General features: G+C 40.8%; 1 protein-coding gene across 1 annotated transcript in view; it reads right to left on the bottom strand.

The window, feature by feature from the left end:
* The window catches only part of LOC145346986 (lethal(3)malignant brain tumor-like protein 4), a 329,699-nt gene that overhangs the window by 198,880 nt on the left and 109,214 nt on the right, over positions 1 to 21,605 (bottom strand). The window contains exons 10-14 of the mRNA XM_080194871.1: positions 20,823 to 20,927; positions 19,595 to 19,730; positions 18,872 to 18,963; positions 10,366 to 10,517; positions 544 to 620 (exon numbers count right to left, since the gene is read on the bottom strand). Of these exons, the coding sequence (XP_080050997.1) occupies positions 544 to 620; positions 10,366 to 10,517; positions 18,872 to 18,963; positions 19,595 to 19,730; positions 20,823 to 20,927 (562 nt within the window). The remainder of the gene's footprint in view (positions 1 to 543; positions 621 to 10,365; positions 10,518 to 18,871; positions 18,964 to 19,594; positions 19,731 to 20,822; positions 20,928 to 21,605) is intronic.

Below are 21,605 nucleotides of genomic sequence, written 5' to 3'. Positions count from 1 at the left end.
TTGCATCAACTTCCCCATGAACAAGATCACTAGGGTGAAGGCAAAGAAGATGCAAGAGGGGAAGAGAAGGAGATGAGGGAGAAGAAGGAGGGGAATATGGGGGAGGGGTAGAAAGCAGAGATAGGGAGGGGAAGAAGACGGGGATGGAGGAGATAAAGGGTGATGGGGGATCGGGTGAAGGAGAGAGATCAAGGAATAAAGAAGGGGGGAAACAAGGGTTGAAGACAAGGGATAAAGGAAGGAGATGACGAGGAGTGAAGGAGGACATGACGAGGAGGGGAAGATAAGGGTTGAAGGAGAGGAGATAGGGAGCTGATGGAGAGAAGGTGGGTAGCAGGAGATGGAGAAGCAGGAGATTCTAAGGCATTAAAATGGGCTTGCACTACAAAGACGTTTGTGAAATACTGTTCTAGGAAACACCTAAACTGTATAAATGATGACAAAGTTTGATGGTTTGAACAACAAACCAACTCACATGCTTATCCATTTAGAACCTGATTTTAAAGAACTGTACTGATCTGTGAAGCGTAATGACTCACCCACCTTGAGGAGGAGTAAGTGGCTTGCCTTGTTCCTGACACCAGCCCACTGGGTGGATGTATGGGCTACTAGCATCACACCTACCAAACAGGTAATTACCAAATTAATAAATGGAAACATGAAACAATTTTTAAAAACAGCTAGCCTACTAAAGTGGCATAGAAAACTAGAAGTTAAAGTGCAGATCAGATCAGTTCTGTTCTAAAACAAAGACAAATTTTGGTACTGGTGAATTGTGGTTGAAGAAGTGCTCATTCCCCAAGGTGATGCACACCTGCAGAAAGTGACAGCAAAAACTGCCATGGCAGTCATGTGCGATTCGTGCCAAGATTGTACCAGACTTACAATAAACTTATAGAAAACAGCAGAAAGTTACCTGCATGACATATGAAACTGGTAATGGGTGAGCTCACAGGTTTTGGATGATCATAATGTTTCACTGAAACATCTGTCCAGATTCTAACATACCTAGACTACATGGTCCACAGCGGTTCAAGAAGGCAGATCACTACCACCTTCTCAACTGCAATAGGGACAGGCAACAAATGATGGCCTATCCTGCGAAGCCCACATCCCTTGAAAGAATTAAAAACATTTAGGCAAATAGGATAGTGTTGATTGATGACCCCAATGGACTATCTGGCTGGAAACCTGAGTCAACTTATTTTCCAGAATTATTGACATATTTCTCATTGACTATCATCTGAAGGGTGCAGGAATGATATTTGGGCTTATGGATTGATGGTTGCCTCAAGCATAAGCCTTGCAAGAGAATGTCTCAAGATTAAGGGCTATAATTTAATGCCCTCACCTGGGGAAGATTGGCAGTCAGTCAAGGCATCAAACTGAGTGGCATGGCAGCAGTGATGTGTCCAACACGAATACGCATCAGATAGGATTTAATCCACAGCAGGGGTCCGCTCACCCATGGGCCATTTAAGGTCCTTAAAAGGCCAACTAAGGATGAACCCTTTGATTACAATATTAAGATTGAGGATACAGGTAATAGGCATTTAATGATCAAGTACCTTGAGTACATATAAAGAGAGACTTCCTTCCCTAATTGGTGAGCCTCGCGGTGGCTGGGGTGCATCATTACCCCTGGGAATGACATTTGCTTTAATTAATTAAGTGTCCTACTGATGCTTTATTTTACACAATGTTCCATCAGATCTGTCACTCTATCCCCATCTCGCATTAGTTTAATTTATTATTTGTTATATTTTGAAAGAGAATAATTAGGGAATATGCTCATCAAGGACTGCCAAGCACTAAATAGTTTATTTTATTGTTAATTGGTTATCCTTAAAAGAATATTAAATGAAAGACTGGGCCTTCCGCAACTGGTAGGTATTGCATTGGCTGGCATGTGTCAGCAGCCCTGGAAACATTATTTAAATTTAATGTATCTGAAAGTTTTTTTGGCTGCAGTGCCCATTTAGGGGGCTGTTAATTAGTTAATTTGATTATTAGTTCATTTGTTTATTTTTCTTGGTATACTCAAAGTATGAAGTACACAGGGAGACAGTGATCATATTGTGATCATATCACTGGGCTGGTAATCCCAAGACCCAGGTTGGAGCTCTGGAGACAGGTCCAGATCACACTACAGCATCTGGTGGAACTGTATTTCATTTCTTGCTGCTTTAATGGGCTGTTAATATTTTTTGGTATACTCAAAAGAAGTATAAAGAGAAGTCTTCGTCTTTCAGATCAGACATTAAACTGAGGCCCCATATGCTGGTTTGGGTAAAGGTAGAAGATCCATTGCATTACTTTGAAGAAGAGCAAGGGAGTTACCCCTGTGCCCTGGCCAACATTTGTATGACTCCTTTAAAAGGTTTGATCATTTCTTTATTGACCACTGGTTCTTTCAAAGCAGTATAAAAAGAGCCTTCTCGGATACTGGATGTTAGTTTAGCAGGAAGTACGCAGAAATAGTTGTGCATTTTGTGAATAAATCTATTATTAAAACATTGACATGTGGTTTCCCAATTCAACTCATGACATCAGAATAACGGCCTTTTTGCAGTCTGATTAGGGTGGTGATTCTCTGTGTTCTGCTGGCCAATCCTGTCACCAGGGCTGACAAATTTGGCCCCCAACCCCACTCGTTGGTGATTGCAAGCTCAGCCTAGGTGAAAGCCCGGACCAAAAGTCCAGATCCATGACTCTCCTTCATTGGAGACAGCCTGTAGTGCCAGAAGTGGCCACTGCTCCCACTGTCAATGAAGTTATTGTGAAACTCCCCTAGTTGCCATAGTCCAGCGCCTGTTCAGGTCAATGTACCTAACCAGCAGGTCTTTCAGATTGTGGGAGGAAACTGGAGCACCTGGAGGAAATCCATGCAAACACGGGGAGAACGTGCAGACTCCACACAGGCAGTGACCCAAACCGGGAGTTGAACCCAGGTCCCTGGTGCTGTGAGGCAGCAGTGCCAACCACTGTGCCACTGAGTGGCCCCCTTTTCTCAGTCGGGCTGTTCAGAAAGAATCTTACAAGCTGCCTTAAAGCAATTTCAGATAAAGACATCGCTGCAGGTTCTATAACCTTTCACCAAAATGAGCAAGCATATGAGGAGGCTGATTTGAAAGATGACAAGGGTAGATTCCACCTACAGCCCTAATAACAGGTCCTGAAATCAAGGATCCATTTAGGAGGTTGGACCTAATCTTAACAGGCAGTTCCTGCAGACCCCAAGTAATATCTTTCCGAAGCTGCGGGAAGGCAATTTTCAGTATTCTTCCCAAATAATTCCACAGGACCTGAGGCCAGCAGTCAAAGCATGAACAACCTGAAGGCCTTGTGTATCAGGGAAATGGACATCAGATAATCCTCAATATCACTACTAGGTAGTGCTATATTGTCTCAAATTCTTCTCCAATATTGGTTCTAGATTGTCCCATGACCCTGTCAGCTATCATAAGTCCTCCAAAATAGTCCCCGGTATCTCATCCACATTACTCTCTTTTTGAGCAGAACATAAAGAGAGTTTGTGCGCTGCAGGAGTTTGGGACTGACATCTGCACATCCAGATAGTTAGCTGCTTCACAGCATAAGGGCCCCAGGTCTGGACCCTTACGATCTGGAGGGGGCTGAGTGTAGGGTAACAAAATTTGCTGATGAAAAGCGAATTGCGTGGAGGATATGGAAAGTCTGCAGAGGGATCTGGATAGGCTGAGTGGGCGAGGACCTGACAGATGGAGTATAACGTTAGCAAATGTGAGGTTATCCACTTTGGTAGAAATAATAGTAGGAGGGATTATTATTTAAAGGGTGAAAAGCTACAGCATGCTACTGTGCAGAGGGACCTGGGGGTCCTTGTGCACGAGTTGCAAAAACCCAGTCTGCAGGTGCAGCAGGTGATCAAGAAGGCGAATGGAATGTTGGCCTTTATCACGAGAGGTAGAATATAAAAGTAGGGAGGTCTTGCTGCAACTGTACAAGGCACTGGTGAGACCGCAACTGGAGTACTGTGTGCAGTTTTGGTCCCCTTATTTGCGTAAGGATATACTGGCCTTGGAGGGAGTACAGAGAAGGTTCACCAGGCTGATAACAGATGAGGGGGTTAGCTTATGAGGAGAGATTAAATAGACTGGGCCTGTACTCGTTGGAGTTTAGAAGGCTGAGGGGTGAGCGTATAGACACATAAAGATAATGAAGGGGCTAGATAGGGTTGAGGTAGAGAGATTCTTTCTGCTTAGAAAGGAAAACAGAACTAGAGGGCACAGCCTCAAAATAAGGGGGGGGGCAGTTTAGAATGGAGTTGAGGAGGAACTTCTTCACTCAAAGGGTGATGAATCTCTGGAATTCTCTGCCCATTGAAGTGGTGGAGGCTACCTCGTTGAATATATTTAAGTCATGGGTAGGTAGATTTCTGTTAGGCAAGGGAATTAAGGGTTATGGGGGGAAAGCGGGAAAGTGGAACTGATCCACTTCAGATCAGCCATGATCTTATTGAATGGTGGGGCAGGCTCAAAGGGCTAGATGGCCTACTCCTGCTCCTATTTCTTATGTTCCCAGATCTGATTCCTGTCTTAGGGACTGTCTGTGTGGAGTCTGGGTTCCTCTGGGTTCTCCGCTTTCCTTCCACAGTCCAAAGACGTGCAGATTGGATGGACTGGCCATCGTCAATTACCCCCGAGATGTGTAGGTTAGGTGGATTAGCCATGGTAAATGCGCAGGGTTACAGGGATAGGCAGGAGGGAAAGGCGCCTGATTGGAATGCTCTTTGGAGAGTCAGTTCAGACTTGATCGGTCAAATGGCCTATTTCTGCACTGTAGGGATTCTAATCTTTCACTCCTTACTGTTGGAATCCCCTTGCACCTATGACTCCTCCATTAAGATTGAGGACAATGAGTTACACATATAAAAACAATGCAAGTAATGCTCAGGGGATCTCTGGGCTGCTCAGGAAGGTCAGTAAACCCAATGTATTGCAGAAGGTATTTGCGCTTCAGCAAGATGGCACAGCCACCTTCCTCCACCAAATAAATACTTCATCCTTAGTGGATGTCCTATACCTAACCCCAAACACATTACTTTTCCAATTCTACAGGCAAGGATGGGGTCAGGGTGTTGGGGGGGGGAGGGGGGCAGGGTGTTGGTGGGGGGAGGGGGGCAGGGTGTTGGTGGGGGGAGCACTGCATAGGATTATACAGGATATACAGCACAGAAACAGATTAATTAACACAATTACTCCATACCAGCATTTATGCTGCTCTCGAGCCTCCTCCCATCTTTTTCATCTAAATCTATAATTGTAGCCATCTGTTCCTTTCTCTCTAATATTTTTGTCCAGTTTCTCCTTAATGCAGCTATACTACTTATTTGAACCATTCCCTGTGGTAGTGAGTTCCACATTTTTAGCACTCTTTGGTAAAAAGATTTCTTCTGCATTCCCTATTGTACTTCTTGGTGGCACAGTGGTTAGCACTGCTGCCTCACAGTGCCAGGGAGCTGGGTTCAATTCCAGCCTTGGGTGATTGTCTGTGTGGAGTTTACATGTTCTCCCTGTATCTGCATGGGTTTCCTCCAGGTGCTCTGGTTTCCTCCCATACTCCAAAGATGTGCGAGTTAGGTTGATTGGCCATGCTAATTTGCCCCTTAGTCACAGGGGATTACCACAATAAATATGTGGGGTTACAGGGATAGGGCCTGGATGGGGTTGTTGTCAGTGCAGACTTCACGGGCTGAATGGCCTCCTTCGACACTATAAGGATTCTATGATTATGTATTTATCGCTTATGTTTTGTGATTAGTTTTTGTGTACTTAGAGATCCTTTTCCTCCTCTGTCCTACTGAAACTTACATTTTCCAAATAATAAGACTTCCCTATTTTTCTACTGCCTCATGTTTATTTATTTCAAATTTCATTTATCAATTATTTGTCCATTTTGCAAGTTCATTAATGTAATTTGATGCAACCCTCCTCAGTATTGACTATTCCACATTTTGGTGATATCCACACATTTGAGAACAAGGTTTCTGTTTCCAAGTCCAAGCTCAGTGTAAGTTATGAACAGCAGTGGTGTCAGCATGAGATGGAACAGCTCCTTATTGTCACTTAATCACTCTTTACTTCCACGCTCTGCTTTCTGTTTTGAAGTCAGCTAGCTCTGCTATTTGTCTCTTGGGCTCCATATTCTCTGACCTATTCATTAGTCTATTATGAATCATTCTATTACAGGCCTTTGCACAATCCAGATAAATTACATCTACTGTATTACCATTCTCTACTCTCTGTTACTGTCTCGTAAAGATTCAATAAGATTAGTCATGCAAGAGTAATCTCTTAAAAACCTATACTGATTTCTATGATGACCTTAATCCAGTAGCAGTGCAGTAAGAAAATAATGTAATTTCTTGAAAATGCCTGCAAAATTTATAATTGGTTTCCAGAGTGTTTGAGGAGGATTTTGAAGAGTTTATATGAATTTTAAAGGTAAAAATTGTAACTTTCTTTGACAATAAGGAATCCTAGTTCATGTGACGTGGCAACCTTTGATCTATGAGCAATACCAGCAGGCAGGAAGTTAAGATGCAGACACAAAGAGAAAGCAGACAGAGACAAAAAGGGGAACACAGAACTCAAACGAGGAGAAGCCAGCAAGCTCTTTATGAGAAGTTGTTTCCTATGTGGCAGCAGGAAAAAAAGTTTAGGGGGTGATCATATTCAAACATAAGATTCTGAAGGGGCTTCACAAAGTAGATAATGAGATGTTTTCATTAATGGGAGAGTCTTGATCAAGGGGACATAGCTACAAGTCCAAGGGCTAGTCATTTAAAACTGAGGCGCACAGAAATTTCTTCTCGCAGATAGTGGCGAATCATTAGAATCTTGAGGATTATGGCGACTGGATCATTAGGGGCATTTAAAGTGGAGGTGGATAATTATTTGATAGATCAAGGAACAGAGAAAAGGCTGTGGGGAAAGGACATACAAAAGGAGCTAAGGCCAGCATGGTGGCACAGTGGTTAACATTGCTGCCTCACAACGCCAGAGGGACTGGACTTCCCGACTTGGGTCGTTGGCATTTTCCCCATGTCTGGGTGCTCCAGTTTCCTCCCACAGTCCAAAGGTATGCAGGTTAGGTTGATTAGCCATGCTAAATTGACCCTTAGTGTCACAAGGATTAGCAGGGTAAATATTTGGGGTCACGAGAATAAGGCATGAGTGGGATTGTGGTCAGTGCAGACACGATGGGCCGCAGGGCCTCCTTCTGCACTGTAGGGATTCTATAATGAGATCAGCCATGGTTATATTGAATGGTGGGGCAGGCTTGAAGAGCCTGGTGGCCTACTCTTACGAAAAACAGAATTCCAGAAGCATTGTGGGACTGATGTACAAATGAGCTAATAGGAACTGAATCCTAAAAAGCAGGGAGAATAGCTCAAGCATGCAGGAAAGCAGAAAGCTTGCATCAGAATGCTACATTGTGAACTGGGTACTGTCGTTGGTCAATTAGAAAGAAACGCTGGAAAGCTCCGTCTTCAAGATTCACATGAGCTTAGCAAAAGGAGGTTCATACAATTGTTGGTGTCAACTGTATCCAGCAATCTCAAATAGAATACACTTGCTCATGAATGCAACTGAAGGGACAAATCAAGTGAGTTGGAAAGATTATGATATTGCACACAGTGCCACATTTGTGCAGGCTGTGATGCGGATGCTTGTGGTTGTGTCAGATGTATCTTTGTTGTCTCAGCTATTTAAAGTGAAATTTACCTTTTTATTTGAAGATTTATTTGCCTTTAATTTGCATTGGTTCTGATTCACATTAAAGTAAAACTTACAAAAAATGAAATCTTTTGGTGAAATTATGTCATTTGAAGGTCATTGGATAAATTTGTTTATTTTGGTTTACAATTTCCCCATGGGGATTGCGCCACTTCTCGTTATAGTTTCTAAATGCTCATCTATTCTCTCTTTTGCAGCAATTCCATTACTTTCCTAGCACTCATGTTAAGATGACTAATTTATAATCCCCTTGACATGTTCTGTCACCTAATAAAGAAATGTTTTTTACTATTCATCAATCCTCTTTTCCAAACAAATTACTGAATATGTGTAATAATGCCTGTGCTATCTCTTCTCTAGATTCTTCTAAAATGTGTGGACACAACCCATCTGGACCTGGGGTTTTATTCTTGAAGTTTGATTCATTTATTTATTACAGCCCCTTTTATACTTTAAACGCACTAATCTCATTATTCGTCTCATCATTCAATGACATATCTACTTGTTCTGGAAAATACCAAAGTAAAATGCTTATTTAATATTTCTGCCATCTTCACCTGTAATATTATGCTGATTATCCCTAATGGTCCCAGGACCCACTCTAGCCTTCATTTCCCCTAATTGATTCACCTGTAAAGTATTTTACTATTTTGTTTTATTACCTGATACCTTAATTTTGTTGTTCCACTTTGCCTTCATAATTGTTATTTCTGACTTCTCTCCTAATCTGTTTGTATTCTTTCTTATCTTTGCATGCTTCTTTTCTAACCATCCATTATTCCCCTATGTTTTTATTCATTCATGGAGTCCAACCAGCATTTAGTTTGTTTCTTTTAGGGAAATATGTTTTTCCTGCACTCTGTCAAACATTTTTAAATATTTCCCAATGTTACTCTACATTGTTGTTTGTCCAAACTGTTGCCATTTTACTTTCCTCACGTTCTATTCTCAGTCCCTCAAAACCAATTCTTCTCCAATCTATCAACCTGATTTTCATATTTATGTTCTTCTCTCTTATCGTCTGAAAATGTATTATATTACAGTCATTATTGCCTGTATGTGCCCCTACTTCTGCTTCTCTAATCTGCTTTGGTTAATTTCCCATGACTGGATCCAATAGTGAATCTTCCCTTGCTGGATTTTTATATACTGCATTAGAAAGGAACCTCATACACATTGTAGGAACTCTCTTTCTTTATTCCCCCTTACTTACTACTTTTATCCAATAAATACTCTGGTAATTAAAATCCCCATGTTATTTACTCAATTCTCGAATGTGTCTGCATATAATCGTCCTTCTCCTCCCTTCTACATTAAGTGCTCTGTAGACTATACTATTAATATGATTGATCCTTTATCTTGCACACCTCCTGCTCTCCTGTTTTATTATGGACAGTGCGTGCATTGTTGGACAGATATTTTGACCAATTTTAATAAGATTTTTTCTCACCTAATGTCTAATCATCTTTTTAAACTCCTGTTCTAAAACTCTCTTTATTCTTTTGCCATTAATGTCCTTCCTTACTTTCTTCTGGTTGCCATCTTTCACTATTTTGCTTACATTTAGGTTGATCATATTTTACTCATTTAAAGCCTTTGCCACCTTCCTGTTTACTCTTCCCATTTGTATATGGGTCCTGTTGCACTTCCAGTGGAGATTCATTGGTATAACTCAATCTTGTTCCAAACCAATGCCAGTATTCAATAAAAATGAACTCTTCTCTCCCACCCCAGCCCGTTAGCCACATGTTCATTCTCTTGACCTGTGCCAATTTACTCATGACGTGAGTGATAATCCTGAGATTATTGGCTGGGAAGATTGCTATTTAATTCAGAGCCTAACTCCTGGTACTTTTTCAGCAGGACCTCCTGACATTTGTTCAAACATGTACCACAACGATTAGATCAACTCCCCTCACTTTCCAGCCACCATGATATCATCCCTTATCCTACCATTAGGTAGGCAACACCTTCTTTGGGATTTTCATTCAGCAGCAGAGGATGCTCTCTATCCCAATAATGATGAAGTCCCCTGTTCCTGCCACATTTTTCTGTTCTTCACCCTGCCTTAAACAACCTTCTAAACCACAGTGCCTTGGTCTGCATTGCAAGGATTTCCAGTTCTAGTTTTATGTAAATTAGCTCTCATTTCTTTGATCTATCATCGTTACCGCTCAAATTTTGTCACTGCCACTGTGAGCAAGAGTGGGTTTAAAATCCTAATACTACATCAGGTCACTCCCCCTTTCCTTGACTCTTCAGGCAATTACCACCTATCCCAACCCTTCCTCCATAGCCCATGTGGAGCCTAACCCCTTCTATTTTCTATGCCCTCAGCCCAGATCCCATGAAGCTCAAGCACCATAGGTTGTACTTACACACACTGCATATCTCTGTCAATTTAAACTGGCTGACTCCACAACATGAGAGTGGAGTCAGCATGGTGACCTATAAGCAGCAAATGAAAGTCCTATATCACTCCGGTTCCAAGACATCTGCTACACTTCTGATCTTCTTATACCAATGCATCAAAAATAATCACAAGTTAATACAGTATTGAGAATGATTATAGAGCATTTCTCACCAATAATCGTACGTATCATCCCAATTATCAAAATGCACCAAAAAACGATTGTCTATTATATCTGTCACTGATGCAACACAGATCAGGGAGGGATTCTTTCTGTCAACCGCCTCCAGCTTCATTCCAACTCGAAATCCTGAAGGAGTAACAGTCTATGAGAGATAAGGATATGTGTGTTAAGAGCAAATGAAAGCAACAAAATTTGATACACTAAACTGATTACATATCTTGCCAAACCATGTTGTATGTTATTTAAAAATGGATGTCTTTAAATGTGATTACTTAGTAAGTTGAACAATTATGATGGAACAATTACCAATCACTGCCACTACCCATCTGAGATTGACAGCAACTTCAGTGGCTGGATCAGCACAAAGAGGTGTGGCGACAAAAATGGCACCTGCATGTTGGTCTGCCTCATCTGCTCCGGACTCAGACTTTCCAGAGAAGGGGGGGTAGAGTGCAGGACTGGTAGGAATGGTATGTTGCCTGTCTTGTTAATTGGCCACTTTGATGTCATTAGCGAGCTTGCCTTCTGACTTGCCGAGATTTTCATGGGGGCGGGTGGCCATGGGAAGCTCTCTGAAGCCTGACGTGAACAGGGACAGAAATGCTGAAACTGATTTCTCTGAAATGTGAAAATTTGGATGAAAAAAAGGGTAGCAATAAAATTTCAACAGCCCATCTTTCCTTGCCCTCACCTCTGTCTCTGCTCTCCATTTTCCATGACTACTTTGAAGTTGAAGATCCTCTTAATTTTTTTTTTAAGATCAAGCACACTCAGCAGTTACAGCAATGGCTGCCAATTCAGGCCAGGACATGGTCCACCTCCTTTCCTGTGCCCCTCCCTCCGAGCCATTAACTGGGCAGGAGACCCATCTCTCAGGTCACTGAGACCCCAATCTCCCCAACAAATTGTCTCCTGGGGACAGAAGTGGGATTGTGACGTAAAATCAGCTGTCTTCCAATTGCTGCTTCCAGTAGGATATTTCTGCCCTGGAGACCACACATATATAATTATACACAAAAATCTAGAAGTTGCTGTTCGAGATTTTACGTTTTTCCACAAGATGCTGCTGCAGTTCCTTCAGACAACAGGCTGAATTTACACACTCTGCATATCTCTGTCAATTTAAACTGGCTGACTCCACAACTTGAGAATGGAGTCAGCATGGTGACCTATAAGCAGCAAATGGAAGTCCCACATCATTCCAGTTCCAAGACATTGCTACACTTCTGATCTTCTTATACCAATCTATCAAAAGATCACAAGGTAATACAGTATTAAGAATGATTACAGAGCATTTGTCACCAATAATTGTATGTAGAATTAGAATTTGGTGAATGGATGAGAAATTGCCCTTTTGAAGTGATTAGTGCTGCTGTAGGCTCCCTTGAAAATGTTGCATCTTGTTGACTGAGCTGTAACTGAGTTTGTAATAGTGTACTAATATCATAATTACTGCTGAAAAACCTCTCTGGTCCTGAAATGTTAATTTTATATCGGTGCAATGACAAATCTTTCCATTATGATAAAAATAAGCCACGTATTTTAACTTATTTGATTTGGTTTTTGATACAGTTTTGGGCGCCGCACCTGCGCAAGGATAATTTGGCCCTGGAGGGAGTGCAGAGGAGGTTTACTAGGCTGATACCGGAGTTGAGGGGATTGAGCTATGAGGAGAGGCTGAATAAACTGGGCTTGTACTCGTTAGAGTTTAGAAGAATGAGGGGAGATCTCATTGAGACGTATAAGATGATGAATGGGATGGATAGGATAGAGGTGGAGAGACTCTTCCCGCTCAAAAAAGACAGTAGGACTAGGGGGCACAGCCTCAAGATAAAGGGGAGGCGGTTTAGAACGGAGTTGAGGAGGAACTTCTTCACTCAAAGGGTGGTGAATCTCTGGAATTCTCTGCCCGTTGAAGTGGTGGAGGCTGCCTCGCTAAATATTTTTAAGAAGCGGGTTGATGGGTTCTTGATAAGAGAGGGGATTAAGGGTTATGGAGAGAGGGCGGGAAAGTGGAACTGAGCCACGACAGATCAGCCATGATCTTGTTGAATGGCGGGGCAGGCTCGAAGGGCTGGATGGCCTACTCCTGCTCCTATTTCTTATGTTCTTATTTCAGCTTCTATCTTAATCTCATATCTGCGTCCCAATCATATTTCGATATCTGTAAAATTTTAAAACAAGGTGAAAAATAATCAGTCGATTTGATGTCTGCAAAAATATAGTTGATGACATGACTGTTGTTGGATACCTGGAGACTCCGTCAACTTGGTGCCAAATTCAAGCTAACATCAGGAAAAAGAAAATGCACACCATACAGATTGTTAGATCTTTGTGGGCAGCTTCTTACAAGCACTGTTGACCATGAATTTCATCAGCTGCCAGATCTTATCCAGGAAATTTGCTATTTACACAATTATAGTCCCCCTCTAGTCTAGCAGGTACGTCAAGTATGCACAGGGGCAGTCACCCTCATTAAACAGCCTGACCATGGAAACTTTTGACGGGCACTAAAGTCAAACTGCACCAATGCTATGACAACAGATCAGAATCACAGATTTTCAGACACATGGAATTTCATTTCAAATGCTTTTGCCAGAATTATTTTAATTTATTTTTCTTTAAAATGCAAATACTGTCCATTACGACAGAGTTCATATACTGTTGAGGGCCCCACTGATGTTCAATGCGTGGGCAATCCAAATCCCAGAAGGGAAACTTAGAACACTTGTTCTTAACTTTTGATTTTTGCAATTTGGAAAAATGTAAGAGATGAAACTCGGTGAGGAAAGGAGCCTGGTTTGTTGTAAATTATTCAAATAACAAAACATTTATTAAACTTTAACACACAGTCAAAAAGGCAACAATAAAGGACAACATTTACAATTAACTACAACAATGGGTACCCAGACAGTATGCTCAAATCACCCAATCTAAATCAATCTATTTTTTTAAACTGAGAATTCACCTTACCCAAGATAACATCCCTCAGGTTTTAGGACTATGAGCCAAATCCAGCAAATAATTATCACACAGGATCAGAGCTTTGTTTTGGGAACCTTTCTTCTAGTTTAGGTAGAACTTATGGATCGTGATCTAGCAATTCCATTAGCCATGGGCACAAATCCCATAATGGCTACTAAATCTGGCACATGCAGGGGGCTCCAGCAAAGGGGATTACCCTCCTCCGTTGAGTTGGAGGGGCAGGGAAGGGAGGAAATTCCCATCTGTATGTGGAGTTTGGAGTGAGTGGTTCTCCTTGTTTGTTGCGGGGGGGGGCTCCAATGTCCAATGTCCAATGGGGTGGCGGGGAGGGGCGATATGGGGTGGCACAGTGGTTAGCACTGCCAGACACCCAGGTTTGATTTCTGGCTTGGGTCTGCACGGGTTTCCTCTGCAAGCTCCAGTTTCCTCCCACAGTCTGAAAGACCTGCTGGTTAGGTGCATTGGCCATGCTAAATTCACCCTCAGTGTACCCAAACAGCCACTGGAATGTGGTGACTAGGGGATTTTCACAGTAACACTTCATTGCAATGTTAATGTAAGCCTACTTATGACTAATACATAAATGTTTAAAAATGTAACTACGAGAGGGAGCCCTGAACTCAGGATCTTGGCGTTGCTGGTGTGTTTAGGCTGTCTCTCCAGCTGGCTGACAGATCCTCGCCAGCACGTTGAAATTGTACAGAGTGCTGCTGAATCAGGCAAGAAAAGATGCCTGTGCACCCAGTTTCACATAGCTTTTCTCACCTGATCCATACATTGCAATTTTGGTCAAATTGCGATCACTGGGCCTGACACAGACCGACTGCTGCTTCTTTTCTGCAGGACAACTTGGTTCTGAGAGCATTGCTCCGCAATTGAGTGTGGCAATGATCTAGGTCACCGGACTGCTAGTCTCCACTTCACTTAACAACGTATGTTTTTCACACTGTTACTAGGCTAATCTGCATTGCACATGTTCTCAGTCTAGCTAAATCCCTATCAGTTTTCTTTTTTAGCCAATTCTATGTTTCATTTCATTCCAACTTCCCAACAATACACAAACAAAAGGTACCAAAGATAGAGAATATTTTCAGTATAATTTATCGCTATACAGGAGGACAGATGTTTAACAGCCCTTTTACAACCGCAAGACTATAGTTGACATTATTTCTGTTGGTTTATTGACAATTGATGAGCTCATATTCTCTCTTACCCAAATGCATGCAAAAGTAATAAAAATCTAAACTGACTTTTTCTACAAAATTATTGTTAAATCAACTCTTAGTAATCCAGTCCTTCCTAATCTTCATGCATTTAAGTATCATGTAATTGCTGCTGGTTAAATTCCAAGGTCAAAATGTGAGTTTGTAAGGCAACAAAAATATTTCCGTACTTGTGATGTTCTTTATGAGTAATAATAATAAAGCTGGGTCATGAAAAGGTTATGCTCAAACTGTATATTCCTCTAGCCAGATCACAACTCGAATACTGAACCCAGTCCTGACCATTAAAACCCAAGGAAAGTAGTTCAAAGAGCCATGAGAATGATTCTGAGTATCACAGCACTGAGTTGCAAGGGAAAAACTCCTCTTTCATGGAAGCAAATATGAGATAATCTTCTGAAGCTACATAAAATATTGAGCAGTGCTGGTAAGGTAGATCTGGAAAAAGACTTCAAACTAAAGCATAAGATTGGGAGGTGTTTGAAGAAGAACTTAATGTGACACAGCACAGATTTAAGGGGCAAGAGATCTAACTGCCAAAAGAATGTGGATGACAACAGGGTTGAAAAAAAAAACACAATAAAAATGCAAAACAAACCCGAAATACATCTTATTAGAAAATATTGGAAAAAATGAGGATGGTCAGAAACAGATTTTATGATCTAGTTAGTAGCAGAAAATGGCAGACATTTTAAATAATTACTTGGTGTTATATTTACAGTAGATGATGGTAGCATACCAGATGTCCCAAGGAATGTAACATTTAATTAAGGATAATGACTCATCGAGATTAATGTAAGCAAAATAACACTGATGAAGAAAACAATGACAATAAATTGACAAATCCCCAGGACTAGATGACTTCCACTGCAAGGTTTTAAGAAGAATTAAAAGAGAGCATTGCAGATGCCCTGAATATAATCTCCCAACTCTCTCTCAATTCAGGAAATGTTGCTTTAAATTAAATAATTGCATGTTGTTTCACTATTTAAGGAATATGAAAGCAGCAACCTAGGAACGTTGGATCAGTTAGCCTAGTATTAGTTGTGAGGAAATTCCACGTCTCCTTCTAAGTGCAGGCACTCTCATTGGTAAGGTGTGACAAGTTGTGTCCCACAGGGAACTGTGCTGGAGTTTTAATAATTCACTATATTTATTAACAATTTGGTTTCTGGAATAGAGATCCAAAACTTGTAATATCCACCAAGAATTATACCTTTACATGGTCTAAAGATTAGGGTCAGCCAGATCTTTTGAGTGAAATTAGGAAACATTCTACATGCAAAAGGTAGTGCAATTGTGGAATTCTCTTCTGCAAATAATGGTTTACATCGGATCAATTCTTCATTTTAAATCTGGACTGAAAGTTTTTTCTCAGCTAAATCTAACAAGGGATATGGAGCAAAAGAAGTCCTTGAAATTAAGTCACAGATCAGCCATGACCTGACTGGCAAAGAGATTCAAGGGGATAAAAGGTCTTGTTCTTTTCTTCCTAGGAGGCAAGTGCTTAGATTCAAACCAATTTTTAAAAAACAGTTAGCAGAGTTCTACACACAAAGAGTAGTCAACGTGGAATCAAAGAAGAATAGAGTGGCTGTGGCAAAACCCTCCAATTATTTAAGAAATGATTAAATTTGATAATGGAACTAAATGCCTTTCCGGACAGATGAGCTAAGATGGGTCAAAGATCCTTTCTCATCTGAATCCTGTCAGAAGCATCTATCATTTCTGAATACTTAGCTATACTTTAGCTGTTGTCCCTCACTGTGGTGGAAGAAATTACAAAGAACAGATGGAGACATGTCAATCACATGGCTGATCAAGACACCCAAATTCATTGCAGTAAATTCACCCATCACCAACTGCTTTAACCAGATGTCTTGCAGTGAAGTGCTCATTTGAAAATAGTAAAATGTTCTCATCAACTTAAGCAGACAAGTCAAGGTGGCAACATTCAGTGAAGTCGAAGATTCGCACATGTAGAAGCAAGAGCTAAGTACAGAGGAATATTTTCCTTGAAGTAGGCAACAGCAAAAGTCAAAGGACTTTTTATTAGCTGCCCAAGAGCTTCCTTAGAGTTTTATTATCAACAAAAAATTGCTTCAACTGTCATGTCTTGGTTCACTCCACACTGTAAGTCAAAGTGCTCAGGTATCCTTCTGGATACCACCTATGCTCTTCAACATCGACTTATGTTTAGGATGGATGATAAGACTTTATGGCTGCTGCATGAACCCTTTACAAATCAGTGACCCCTGAGAAATTAATGATGACTGAAGAGCCGAAACTGCTCCCTTCAGTTTTCTAATCCTTGGTGCACTTCCCAACTTTATTATGTACATTTTTAAATTCTAAATGTTCCTGTTCATTGAGAATTGATTTTAAATCCATAACAAGATTACTTTTTCCCATAAGTTACATTTTTTTGTAAGAGAGTGAGACATAGTACATTTCAGACAAATAGGTACAATGTTTAAAATAAGAAGCATATTTTCAGAAGTGCTTTCAACTAGTATATTAACCCACAAACTACTCGATGTGGTATGAAGAGCAGGCGAGAGGCCAGAAAAAAAAATTATGTATAGATAACTCTACAAAGAGTGTCAAATGAATTGTTTGCCAAGCTTGGACAGTTTGGTCAGATAAAATATAAGGGAAGAGAAAGGAGAGAGGCTGCATCTAAACATTCAAGTCAGGTAAACATGAAAATTAATTCCAGAGTTAATGCTTGTATGCTGTACAGCAGCTTGGGGGACAGAAATGATGAGCTTGGGAACTAGACCTGCAATGTGTGCAACATGCATAATTGGTTAAATCCTAGAATGGCAAAAAAATCAAGGAGATAGAAACATATAATCAAGTCTCAGAGAGTCTCAGTCTCTCGCTTTTATGAACAAAAACTTAACTGATGGGAAAAAGTAATCTCGTTATGGATTTAAAGTCAACTCTTAATGAGACTTAATGAACAAAAAATGTTAAAGTCAAAGACCAGCTGGTTCCACTGCGGAATGTTATTGCAAAATATGTTCCAGGTGGTATACCCACATAAAGAAAAGATACTTAAGCAGAGGAAATAGGAAATCCCTCAGACAGAGTAATTGTATAGGGAAATGCTGTCAGTCTGGACTTGCACAGTGGGTATCCAGTTTGTGACAGTAATGAAAATAATGGTAGTAAACACCAGGTAACTATAGCGTGAAGGATTATCAATGGGAAATAATATGACACAGTCCAGGAGAACACGTACATGTCGAAGCTTCCATAATAAGGGGAATAGACAACCTGGTTTGCATTCATGACTGAGAATCTGGTGTGTTCATCACAACATGAAGACTACGGGACATAATTAATGCAAAAAAAAAACTTCTGGAAAGAGAAGTAAAGCAATCAAAAGCCATGGTTCATTTGTAAACTTGTGTCATAGCCAGAAGTAGGATATATGTTTTCCAGAGGGAGGGAGGTGCAAGATGCTAAGCATAGTAATCTCAAGATTATTCTTAAATGCTATAACAGTTCAACAGAAACCAAATAAACACTTCAGAGCATGATTAATTTCACTGATCAGATTTTCAGTGCTGATTTTCCCACTTTAGTGGCAATAGCAGAGGAGGGGTGGAAGATTACGCAAGGATTCATTATCCTGGATCCTATTCTTTTTGACCCTAAATATATCCTCTGGAATTTTCACTGAAATATAGGTGGGCATAATAATGTGATGATTCTGAGCTGGTTGCGAAGCAAACTGGAAGAAAATGGGCACTGACATTTGTTAGGAGAGGCGCAATGCCTTCAAGCATTTAAATCTCACAGCAGTGAGTGCAATGGGGGGTGGGAGTCACTGCTATATTCATCCATTGCTTCAGATTTGTTCATGCAAATGGAGAGAAATGTTTCCTTTCAGCAAGGCTCTCTTTAGGCTGCCACATACATCTCACTGCAGTCACAACAGCCATCTACAGCGATGATCACCCTAGCGGAAGCAGAAGAGCCACCCAATTCCTAGCAAAAGAATTTAAAATAAAATGAGCCCATACCTTTCCAGGATCAGTGCTGACACACTCAGGCAGTGGCTGACAAACAGCAATCTCTTTCAGTCCTGGAAGCTCTGAGCAGAAAGCTTTCTTTGCTTGGATTGTGGACTATTCTAATTTTGTGTTCAGAAGTAGGTCTGCTGCAACTGAAGGCTCAATTTATTTAAATATCTAAGCTAAAATTAATCTTACAAAATGAAGAATAAAGTATTAATTAATTGGGTCACATGGTGTGGTATCATGAAACAAATACTCACTGTATTCTGAACTTTAAATAGATTCTTTGGGGCTGGTTGGGCTTTACAGGCTTTCAGGTAGTTTGCCCAGTTAAAGTCTTCTTCCTTTTGGCCTAAAAGGAAGGCAGAATCCTATCAATAATGGGAAAGTTGATCGGACATTTTAATGCAATCATGAGAATTTATTTAATAAAATCACAAAACAAAATACTGTGCGACGTTCTCAATGAAAGTGCCAAATGTATGTAGGCTAATACTCAACCAGATTAGGGTCTGTGACCAAGCTAATATTTATCCTTGCATAGGATAGCTTAGCATGCTCAACTGAGTACAACTTTCTAGATAAAAGCAAATTACTGCGGATGCTGGAATCTGAAACCAAAAGAGAAAATGCTGGAAAATCTCAGCAGGTCTAACAGCATCTGTCAGGGGAAAACAAAAGCTGAGGTTTCAACAAAAGCTTTGACAAAGGAAACTTTGACAAAGGGTCATCTGGACTCGAAACATCAGCTCTTTTCTCTCCTTAAAGAAGCTGCCAGACCAGTATTTTCTCCTTTGGTACAACTTCCTAGCTTCATTTCAAAGTATGGAATGCTTCTCATACATTCCTAAAACTGTCCCTGCAATTGCCAGGATCAAGATAGTGCGGTTTTCAAATGAGGTATGTGCATTATTTAGTCTACATTTCTTATTAGCTTTCTGATAATAAATATTCACAATCGTCTCTCGTTGTGACTTTCAGACCTTTAGGAAGATGCAGTTTGTGGCCAGTCTTCTCACACCATCCCACAGCATGGATATCAGGTGAATCAATGTTAGTCCAGAAATCAAAACACTCAGAATATCCATCAAAGTGGAGTCTCAGGCGAACACCACACACCTGATGGGAGAAGACAGTCAGGCTGATGTTTACAATAATAATGCAGTACAATTATGTTAGGAATCACTGATAGTTAGTACATATTATATTTCACATCAGTAAATATTTCACTAGAACCAATCATTTTGTGGTCTGTGACTGTGGACTGGATGCTTAAGGTATACTTCTGCACTCAAAGCTAAACTAATGCATTTCTATGAAATATGTAGGACCAGATTATCCAACTTTGCCTGAAGCTGGAATTCTCCAGTTCTGCTGCAGTGAACTACGATTTAGCTAAGCACCAAGTTCTTCATTCTCGCTGGCAGCGGCAGCAAGTGTGAACAGCTGGAGAATTTTGGCCATAACTTTAAGTACTGTAAAGTAGGAAAATAAATGCAGATTTTTCACTGCAAGTTAAATAGTACTCTGAGCAGCGTGCATGGGGCAAATGTGGATAGGGAGCAACTTACACTGGAATAAATTGGGAAGGCTCCATTACAGACATGCATTCTTCCCAACCTTATTTTCATCCAAGTGCTTTATCCAGACGATTATTTAATCCCTTGCAGAAAGGAGGAAATTAATAAAATACTAATTCTTTTGGCAGGAAGGGGCCACTTCTCCATCCAGCCAATTGTTACAAAAATCTCAGTAGCTTCTTTGCTGTAATTCTGGAGAGTAAGGTGCTCCACTCTATGAAGCAGCTCGTCTTTCACTGCCCTTTCTTTTTGTGTATGTGGCAAGTTTAAACCACTCAATAACATGGGCTTGATCCAGTGTCCAGGTGATGCATAAGAAACAAATACAACAACAAGAAACCATGGATGTACAAAATCTGAAATGAGAACAGTAAATACTAGACATGGTCAGCAGGTCAGACAACATCTACGCAGGGTGAAAACAAAAAGTGAAAATTTCAGGTCTGTGACCATCCATCACAGAGATGAAAGGTTAACTCTTCAGTTTTTCTACCTAACCTGCTGAGTTTGAATAGTATTTTCCATTTTTATTACAGAAAATATATATTCATGTTAAAAAACAAGGAAAACACAAGGCAACTACTGAAGAGTTCCATGCAGCCACAATTTACTCATACATATTAAATCTTACCTCTGCCACTGACAACACACAGAACATGGAGGGGTGCCTTGGGTCAATGCCTTCCAATCTCATGCCAACTTTAAATCCATTTTTATTCTGGGGAACTAATTGAAACTGTAAGAGAAAAACAGTGGAGTGTAGGAGCTTCCTCATAACTGTCCCCAAACTGGTTCAGCAATACTCCAAGTGTCTGCTGTCTACACGGCAACTTCATCCCACCCTTGGACCTCAGGCTTCAACTTTTCATTGTCAGGTATCCTGCAATACCTATCCAAATTATCATTATTCCTCTGCCTTCCTACTTGTCTGCTGCCATTGTAGGTTTGAATCCCTGCTTGGATTAACATAAGAACATAAGAACATAAGAAATAGGAGCAGGAGTAGGCCATCCAGCCCTTCGAGCCTGCCCCGCCATTCAATAAGATCATGGCTGATCTGTCGCTGCTCAGTTCCACTTTCCCGCCCTCTCCCCATAACCCTTAATCCCCTCTCCTATCAAAAACCCATCAACCCGCGTCTTAAAAATATTTAGCTCCACCACTTCAACGGGCAGAGAATTCCAGAGATTCACCACCCTTTGAGTGAAGAAGTTCCTCCTCAACTCCGTTCTAAACCGCCCCCCTTTTATCTTGAGGCTGTGCCCCCTAGTCCTATTGTCTTTTTTGAGCGGGAAGAGTCTTTCCACCTCTATCCTATCCATCCCATTCATCATCTTATACGTCTCAATGAGATCTCCTCTCATTCTTCTAAACTCTAAAGAGTACAAGCCCAGTTTATTCAGCCTCTCCTCAT

The sequence above is a fragment of the Carcharhinus amblyrhynchos genome, chromosome 8 (genome assembly GCF_965287045.1).
Source record: "Carcharhinus amblyrhynchos chromosome 8, sCarAmb.v2.hapA, whole genome shotgun sequence".
NCBI lineage: Eukaryota > Metazoa > Chordata > Chondrichthyes > Carcharhiniformes > Carcharhinidae > Carcharhinus > Carcharhinus amblyrhynchos.
The sequence above is the reverse complement of the archived record's forward strand: the minus strand, read 5'-3'. Positions and strand labels throughout refer to the sequence as shown.